Source organism: Protopterus annectens, chromosome 9.part0 (assembly GCF_019279795.1).
Source record: "Protopterus annectens isolate FY-2018-M chromosome 9.part0, PAN1.0, whole genome shotgun sequence".
NCBI classification, from domain to species: Eukaryota; Metazoa; Chordata; order Ceratodontiformes; family Protopteridae; genus Protopterus; species Protopterus annectens.
This window is the reverse complement of record NC_056743.1, coordinates 1,941,243,976-1,941,254,110: the sequence shown is the minus strand read 5'-3', so window position 1 is coordinate 1,941,254,110 and position 10,135 is coordinate 1,941,243,976. Positions and strand designations below refer to the sequence as shown.

Below are 10,135 nucleotides of genomic sequence, written 5' to 3'. Positions count from 1 at the left end.
GGATTAAAGGAAACACACATTACTAAGGTGGGTACATTAGGTTTAGGAACAGGGACAGGATTAGGATAAAGGTAAACAGGCATTATTAAGGTGGGTACATTAGGTTTAGGAGCAGGGACAGGATTAGGATTAAAGGAAGCAGGCATTACTAAGGTGGGTACGTTAGGTTAGGAGCAGGCACAGAATTAGGATAAAGGTAAGCAGGCATTACTAATGTGGGTACGTTAAGTTAGGAGCAGGCACAGAATTAGGATAAAGGTAAGCAGGCATTACTAATGTGGGTACATTAGGTTTAGGAGCAGGGACAGGATTAGGATAAAGGTAAGCAGGCATTACTAATGTGGGTACATTAGGTTTAGGAGCAGGGACAGGATTAGGATTAAGGTAAGCAGGCATTACTAATGTGGGTACATTAGGTTTAGGAGCAGGGACAGGATTAGGATTAAGGTAAGCAGGCATTACTAATGTGGGTACATTAGGTTTAGGAGCAGGGACAGGATTAGGATTAAGGTAAGCAGGCATTACTAATGTGGGTACATTAGGTTTAGGAGCAGGGACAGGATTAGGATTAAGGTAAGCAGGCATTACTAATGTGGGTACATTAGGTTTAGGAGCAGGGACAGGATTAGGATTAAGGTAAGCAGGCATTACTAATGTGGGTACATTAGGTTTAGGAGCAGGGACAGGATTAGGATTAAGGTAAGCAGGCATTACTAATGTGGGTACATTAGGTTTAGGAGCAGGGACAGGATTAGGATTAAGGTAAGCAGGCATTACTAATGTGGGTACATTAGGTTTAGGAGCAGGGACAGGATTAGGATTAAGGTAAACAGGCATTACTAATGTGGGCATGTTAGGGCTAGGAGCAGGGGCAAGATTAGGATTAAGGTAAGCAGGCATTACTAATGTGGGTACATTAGGTTTAGGAGCAGGGACAGGATTAGGATTAAGGTAAGCAGGCATTACTAATGTGGGTACATTAGGTTTAGGAGCAGGGACAGGATTAGAATAAAGGAAAGTAGGCATTACTAATTTGGGTACATTAGGTTTAGGAGCAGGGACAGGATGAGGATTAAGGCAAACAGGCGTTACTAAGGTGGATAGGATAGGGTAGTACTTTGGAAAAGGGAAAGGAAATTTGTTTCCTTTTCCAATGTATTTTGTGCCACTGTTCAGTACTGCTGACATAATGAATGGGCGATGTGTTTTTGTTGATGTTTTTGTATTGATCATTTTGACCATTCATTATCTAATCTCACACACACACATACACACACACACACACACACACATATATATCTATATCTATATATATATATATATATATATATATATATATATATATATTATGTATATGGGTCTACTTTGTTTCGTTGAATCTCATTTCACCCCGACCACATCGCTGAAAACACAAATTACTGAAAACTCATTTCACTGAATCTCATTTCAATGAACTGCAGTTAGTATATATGGCACTGTGTAGAGTACTGTAAGGCAAGTAAAAGTTTTATTCCCTTTTCTCCACTGCAGTGTGATCCTGGAGTTAGCATATATAGTTACTGGGGGTGTGGGGGGAACCTCTCCCCACATTGGGGGTTGTGGGGGCATAGCCCCCTACCTTGTTTGTTTTATATTGTATTTTACCAAAAACTTCAAAACAATACATTTTAAGAATAGCAATGCATGGTTGCAACACCAATGACTAACTCTCTCCAGAAGACAATATGTACTCAAACTAAGTGGGGGGCTATGCCCCCCACACCACCCAATGTGGGGGGCTGTGCCCCACCCCCAACTATCTATACTAACTCCAGGATCACACTACAGTCGGGAAAAGGGCATATGCCTTTTCCTTGCCTTACAGTACTTTACACAGTGGCATATACTACCTGTAGATCAGTGAAATGAGATTCAGTGAAATGAGTTTTCAGTAATTTGAGTTTTCAGCAAAGTGGTCAAGGTGAAATGAAATTCAGTGAAATGAGATTCAATGAAACAAAGTTGACCCGTGTGTGTGTGTGTGTGCATATATATATATATATATATATATATATATATATATATTTATATATGTATAGTGATCTCTGCTTGACTTACAAAGCCATGTCCGACCCAGCCCTACTTGAAATGCTACACCTAAAGAAATCCCAGTCCCCCCACGCCACACACACTCCAGGGATCACAACCTCATTACCACAGTTAACAGAACATGCTGGAGGGACAGGTTCATCTCCCAAAAACTGCCCATACTCTGGAATAAGCTCCCCATTCATGTCAACCAGAGCACCTTGCTGGCCCTCTTCAAGAGAAATCTTGACGAGTGGATGGGTAACAGAAAGTTCACTCCAGGGATCATTCCAGTTGCCCTACTGGATAGGGCCATTGTGAACTAACATCGGGGGGCACAGTGCCTGGGCAATTTGTTTTGGGCTAGGTTTGTAAAGGCTCCAGTGTCATTAGCCTAGTACATACCTATGAACCTATGAACATATATATATATATATATATATATATATATATATATATATATATATATATATATATGTGTGTGTGTGTGTGTGTGTGTGTGTGTGTATGTGTATCACATACACGCATACATACAAACATATACTTACATACATACCTATATGGCTGGGGTGCCTTCTGTGTGGAGTCTATACATCCTCTCTGAGTTCATGTGCGTATTCTCCAGGTGCTCTGGTTTCCTCCCAAATTTCAAAGACATGCAGAAGATGGAATGGACACTCTAAATTGTTCATGGGTGGAAGTGCGAGTATGTGTATGCCTGTATGTGTATGTGTGTGGTATGGAAGAACAACTGTGGGAGGGCTAGCCACCTTGCTGTCTAAGTACTGGCATTATATAATGGTCATTGTCGACGTGACACCTGACCTTTAGTGCAAAAATGGGAAAAAGTTGGTGATGGATAGATTGAGATGTACTAGACAGACATATGTACAGACATTTCATGTTTGCAGGGCAGTCCAAACATTAAGTGTATTGTTACCATCCTTATGTTAAATACAGATCTGGGAGAAGTGAGTTCCATGAGTAAAATGAGCTGAAAACAACAAAACCAAGGATCAAGAGACAATGCAGGAAGCACATTTGTTTCACAGCTCCACTTCTGTCATTAGGACTGCCTCTGTGCTGCATCTACCTTGCAGTTGCTAAGCAACAGCTGTCTGCAGACGCATGTGTAATTAACTCTACAAGTATTCTTCGTTTGATTGGCAGAGGAAAGAGCAATGCTCCAGAGACTGACCCTGATGTCTGCATGCTGGTGATTGGGAGCCTGCAGTCTCTGTGTTGCTGTGGAACTGAACTGGTTATATGGGCACTTGCGGGTAAATAGAAAATTATTTTTATTTTAAGAAATGGAAGAGACAGAGAGAGTGAACTTCTTGTTGATTTTCTTTAAAGGTTAAATGTGCTGCATGCATTGATGACTGGTTCAGACCTTTGTAAAACTTCCCTGATAATACAACAGCTGTACATATGTTCTTTTTAATCTCCTGGGGAACGTGTGTGGCAGTACTGCTTAAATAACCCATACGAGGACTGAGAGAGAGAGAGACAGAGAGAGGGCAAGGACTTATCATCTTACCAGGCAGTTCACTGCAGTATCTACTTGCTTACATACGATATTGCTATGTATAGTGCCTTATAACTTTTATTGAAAAAAAATAATTCTAAATGAGACACACTAGATACAAGTCATTTCCACATTTATGTTCTATTTTCTGCTTCTAGTTTTTTTTCTTCTTCTTCCAGATGGCACTTTTATATCCATGTACTCACTCATTAAGAGTGTGGCAGTGTGTGTGTTTGTGTGTGAGAGATGCATGTGGGCATGTGTACATATGCATGTGTGATCCTGTCTGTTTGCATGAGCATTGAGCGCACATGCTCGTGTGTGTGTGTGTGCTCGCACGCGCGCGGGGGAGCGTGTGTAGTGTGTGTGAGTACGTGGTGAAATGCTGCCTTCACAGCAGCTGATTATTATAACTTGCCACTGTAGGATTGTATGTAGTTGTTAGGTATGCTCATTCTTTCCAACACTGAGAGGTGTCTTAGTGCTTGACCCTTTACCTGCTCTAAAGTGTCATTCATTCTGTTACTCACTCTGTTTCTAGCACATTATTCATGCTGCCAGAAGGCATGTGTGCCATTCCTGTATTCTGTACCTCTGCCATCCTCCTGCCATTTCTCAACAGCCCAAGCCAGATCACAAACTCCATTGACCAGCATCACTGTAGATAAGACATCTCATAGTTTATACTGTAATAGCAGGTAAGGACTGCTTTGACTTCCTAGTTTGTCCCTCTGTCCCTTCCCCACCTAATGCATACACTGCAAATCAATAATGGCATATTTCTTCCCAACATTATGTCCACCCCATGCACTGAAATCCATCACTACATTTGACTCAGTTATCTCATTCTGGATATATGGTTCTATAATCCACCACTCTTTCTGTGAAGTAATACATCCTTGAGTCACCCCGATCCATCCTTACATCCTTAGAGTATGTGATCTTGTCTTGATGCAGCTCATTTTAAGGGATGCAACTGACTTTCAGTCTGTTTCCTTGAATTACTTAAAACATTTTCATAATGCTCCCTCATCTTCAATGCTTTATGTATTAAACTGCTCAAGTGTTTTCAGTAAGGTTATATTCAGTTCATTAGGCTACCGTGCAACTCTTCCTCTTCTATTTTGCGAAAGATTATTGCTTCCTCAGCTACTCTACTAAAGAAGGAGAGACAGCACAAAATCTGCTTACACTCATTTATTTTTTTATTTATTTAATTTATTTAACATTTACTTACCAGGACAGTCTGACTGGGACAAAACCCATTTTCAGCAGAGGCCTGGGGAGAAATGGTCCAGATGCAGGTCTTTGGAATGAACATGAACTGCTACTTTGCATATATATATTTTGCATGCAAAAATATCCTGGATTTCTTTCTGATTCCTTCGTAGACGTGTCCAACCTGCGGCCCGCGGGCTGCATGCGGCCCTCGGAGCTCTTCCATGTGGCCCTCAACATCTAACTGAAACATCAATGTACGCATGCCCCAAAACACTTTTTTTGTTTTGTGTTTTTCACTCTCGTGACTTGTAATGCTAATGTCGGTGTGCACATGCGCCAAAGCACCCTTCCAGTTTTGTTTTTGAGCCAAAAAAGGGCCAGTGTGTTTACGCCATTATTTTGCTCTGAACAATCAGTGTGTGTGTGTGTGTGTGTGTGTGTGTGTGTGTGTGTGTGTGTGTGTGTGTGTGTTCTCGCTGAAGAGGGACTCATGTATGGATTTGCTGCTGTTGCCTTTGAAAGGGACAGCAATTACCTGTGTTAATAGGTAAGTATGGAGTGAGTGAGTGCATGCATGAAAGCAGAATTGTGTGCGTGAAAGTAGAAGAAGAGTGTATGTGTGTGTGTATGTGTGTATATGTGTGCATGTCTGAGAGAGACGCATGCACAAAGTGGCTAACAATGATCAGTCTACCTACTGAACACAAACAAGTTAGCTCACAAATATATCATACATTAAGAGTGCACTTTCATTAAATTGCAGCTTTCCTGACAGGGAGAGTGTTGTATTGAACATGAACTCATACCTCTTAACTGTATGGATTTTCAAAGAATGTCTGGATTTTTGCCTCATCTTCCAATTTGTGTCTTTTGCTTAGGAAATAAAAGTAGTCATCCAAGGTAATGCAGTTCCAGGGAGTAAAAATGAGACAGCAGCCTAGGGTTAATGGGTCAGTAGTGGACTGACTATGTGGGACTGTAGCATATAAAGTTGTATTGTTTTTTCAGACAAACAAAAAAGCACCTAGTACTGTTTTTTCATTGGTGGGTTCTAATCAGTGGTAGATTGGACAACAGTAAGCATAACTTTGGCGGATCATCAATACTGGCAAATCAAGTGGGCACAATGTCATTTTTTAAAAGTTGGGGATTTTAGTGTGTATGTAAGTGCTTATGTGTTGGGAGTGCAACAGTAGATGATTATTAAAGACGGAGACTTACGGACTGTGGAGAATGTTTCTTTGTTTCAAAACCTAATACTTGGGTACTCATGCCAGAAGTAGATTTTTTTAAGACATAGCTTCTTGCCATTTACAGTGGATGGATATTTACATTTAATGGGCAATGTAGTAGCGTGGGTCTGTGGGGTTCTGAAGGATGCCAAGTCTGCCACTGCCAATGTCTTGTAAAGTGACCTGGAAATGGATATTGGGATGTTACTGAACAAATATAGTAAGTGGGCTTAGAAATATAATTTAATTAAACAAAGTGTACTTTCAATTTACAGGCCATAATTTAATTTATTTCAGGTAGTCCAGATACTGGTAGATTGTATACCATTAGACTTAATTAGGGAGAGCTGTCATTCTGGGGAAACAAGCAGCCCTAGTTTCAGTGAAAGCTCTGTGGTTGCTTGCAGGTAGGAAGTTGCAGGATGTTGATGCAATGTGTTTTATTTATTATTTTTAATGCATTTGTCATTTCAAAGCATGGTTTTCTTTGATGCAAAATAAGGCAGGACTGAATGAGCCATATAATGTTTAACTGACAATAATGGGATAGAAAGATTATAAGTGATGTATAATGTTTGCAGCTACAGTTGTTTCAATGGTGTCTGTGATGCATAACTATTTTTTGGGCCTGTGTCCCACTTTCATTTTTCACTTTGCCCAGATTTCCTGCTCTAAGGTTGAGAGGTATGGTTCCATACTAAATCAGAAGTTGTATTTACCTTGGAAGACTTTTCGGCATAATTATGAAAAATAGAGCTTTTTTAATATCTCTGCTTATTTCCAATATAAACTGCCATGTAACCTTGCAAATAACCTTCTTATTAAGCTACTTTACTTCTTTTGGAATTGACAGGTATGATTCATCTGTTCGGACTTAAGCCTAGAGTGCTAATGTGACTTTGATTTCTTGCAGCAGTCTGTGGTTTACATAATCACAATAACTTTTCTGTGTTTCTGGGTGTGTAATCAATTTAACAGTTTTAAAGATGTTTTCCAAAAATGAATAAATATATAATAAATAAATAATCCTCTCTACACTTTGAGCTATTGACAAAGTCTGGGAATTTGTTTTTTTCAAAAGCGAAGGTCAGCATTACAGCTCAGTAAACTGTCAATCTGTGAGTAACTTCTGCACAAATTAAAATGCCTGAATGTCCAATGGCTTTAGATTGGAGGGAAGTTTATTTTTATTTATTTTATTTTATCTTACATTTGTTTACCGGGAAAGTCCGACTGGACACAAGTCCATTTTCAGCGGAGGCCTGGGGAGAAAAGATCCAAAAGTAACACAAAACAATATAATACAATACATGAGAGAGAGAGACAGCAAATTATGGATGTGGTACTCATACAATATGGCAGAGATTACATCTCGCAACAGTGAGAATCATTGAGGTACAGAATAAACTAAAAACATTTTTTTTTACAGTTATAATTATAGCAAGGCAAATATCAATGAGTAAAGTTTTTAGGAGAAAGCTGTTTGTACATAGCTGAAGCTCTGAAACAATCTTTTGGTATGGATTAACCCGGGGATTGACACAAGTTATATGTTTACACCAGTATGTAGCATTATAGTTTATGGTTTTCTTATTGATTAACTTTTTGCAGAGCAGTTGTTTGTTTATTTATTGATGGTCCTTTTGGTGGTGGGAAATTACATGGATGAATCCATCTCTATTATGATTTTTTTTTCAGATATTTTGACTTCCAGACAATTTCTTTCAGTGAGTGGGTGTCATGTGATTACTGAGGTTGCCTATTTTACAAGTAGGGGCTTTTTGTGTGTGTGTGTGTGTGTGTGTGTGTGTGTGTGTGTGTGTGTGTGTGTGTGTGTGTGTGTGTGTGTGTGTGTGTGTGTGTGTGTGTGTGTGTGTGTGTGTGTGTGTGTGTGTGTGTGTAAGAGAGAGAGAGATTTAATATGTATAGTGAATATAACTTTGCAAATGGAATTCTTAGTTAAACATGCCCCTCTTCTTGGGCAACTAGACTTGAGTAACCAATATTAGATCTTAGCCATCCAGCTGGGAAAGGTTAGTATGTGGATTTTCCATCTGGTTTGATGAAGGCTATGTTACTTACCCAAGGACTACATTTATGGCTATCCATCCAGCCATCGTGTTGCTGAATTATATTGTTTGATAATGAGAGGAGCTTTTTACAGAAGTTGAAGGTTTTTGTGTCAAGAACCTGTCCATAAAAAGTGGCTTGTTTATGTTGCAGTGAAGGCTGTGGTCTTTGTAGTGAGCGTTTTAAGTATAACCAGTATTTCTGAGGTAGAGGAAGTCTCTTAAGGCAGGATCTTTCTTAGCCTGGAAAGCAAGCCATGAGAGACAGAGGAAAGCATGAAGCTTTTTAGTCTGTTTGGATAACTAAGTGAACTTAGTCCTTTGACCTTTTTTGTCAGAAATGGTTGTAGTCTTGCTTTTGGCAGGGTGTTTTGCTGAGGCACATGCCAAAAGGGGCATTGCACTCAATAATGGCTCTTGTAAAGGAAGAATACAGGGATGTTATGACCTCCTTGTCCCTGGATGAGATACCCTTACTAATGAAGTGAGCCATGTAAAAAGCTTTCCTTACAACGGAGACAACGTGGTGGTCAAAAGTCATGCTTCTATCAACCTGGGTGCCCAAGTACCATACGACTTATTGCGTGCTTACAACATTGTTATTAATGTGATAATTTGTGGGGACATCACTCTCCTCAAAGGGGATGATGATGCATTTTTTGGCATTTACCTTGAGGCCATATTTCTGGCACCAGTTATTTGTTTGGGTGAGACCCTCTTGTAGCTTATTCAGAATTGTTTTATTAAGTCAGTAATGTGAATTCTTTACTTTATTGCAAATTTGTTGGGTTATTTTTGTGGAGTATAGTATTGTAGGACTGCTGATGTTGACATTTTACATAGTTGGACTGCTGGAATGGTTTTCCCAGTGAGAAATGCTAGTGCTGTAGTGAATATCTGTTTGTTTGTAAAAAAAATATATATATATATATATATATATATATATATATATATATATATATATATATATATATAGATATATTAACTAAGATGTTAGAGTTAACTGCTAGATTAGAGAATTAGAGTTAGAAGGAGAATTAGAATTTTAAGGCAAATATTAGGCATTTATTACATTTATTCATTGTTCAAATGCACCTACAGTACAGCCAGGAGGTCAACTGTAGTCTTCCGGAGCAACGAAAGAGTTAACTATATGATATATTTTATATGCGGCCCCAAGACCATTTCTGTTCACTCAGTGTGGCCCCAGCAAGCCAAAAGGTTGGACGCCCCATTACCACATCAGGTTCATTTTGTTTACACCTGTAAGCATACCACATCAGGTTCATTTTGTTTACACCTGTAAGCATACCACATCAGGTTCATTTTGTTTACACCTGTAAGCATACCACATCAGGTTCATTTTGTTTACACCTGTAAGCATACCACATCAGGTTCATTTTGTTTACACGCATGCTGATATTTTCTTCCCCGGAATCAAATAACCTGTTTCTGTTGACATTAGAGCAACAACTACTAGCAGATTTCTACCTTATAGCTTCGGGTTATTGGACTCAGTCCTGACTTCCACTCGTTATTTTAGCAAACTTCACATTCTCCTTATGTTTGTGTGGGGTTTCTTTGGGTATTTCAGTTTCCTCCAATTTCTCAGAAACATGCTGGTTAACTGTCTATGCAATGCTACCCATATAAATTGTACTTACACTTGCCTTGTGGTGCATGTTATGGTTAAAAAGGATTTGAGAAAGACCAGTTTACCTACTTGTTTAACAAATAAATAAGGTGGTGGTAGATTTTGTTTCCCATAGCATATGAAGTTTTTATTTCTTTAGTAGGATAGTATTTTTGGGTTTATTTATTGGGTTCATAGGTGTGTACTAGACTAACAATCACCGGGGCAGTTTTAATCCTAGCCATGCATGCCAAATCTGACAAGTTCTGGTACCCTTGATAAGTTTAAGCAGCAGTCTGGGAGATGAAACATTTACAAGCAGGGACCTGGGTTATGAACAATTTACAGGCTGCCTGTATTCATTAGAGACATATGTGCCAAACCA

At 39.2% G+C, this 10,135-nt stretch overlaps 1 protein-coding gene across 1 annotated transcript; it reads right to left on the bottom strand.

Annotated features, from left to right (window-relative positions):
- Positions 1 to 210: 210 nt before the first annotated feature.
- On the bottom strand, positions 211 to 1,233 carry LOC122810837 (extensin-like). The gene has a single exon (XM_044082392.1). It carries the CDS (start codon positions 1,231 to 1,233, stop codon positions 211 to 213), a length of 1,023 nt encoding a protein of 340 aa, XP_043938327.1.
- Between the last annotated feature and the right edge of the window lie 8,902 nt (positions 1,234 to 10,135).

Bases quoted from the DNA above. Each gene is read 5' to 3' on its own strand.
- LOC122810837 (XM_044082392.1), bottom strand. From the start codon at position 1,233: ATGATCAATACAAAAACATCAACAAAAACACATCGCCCATTCATTATG.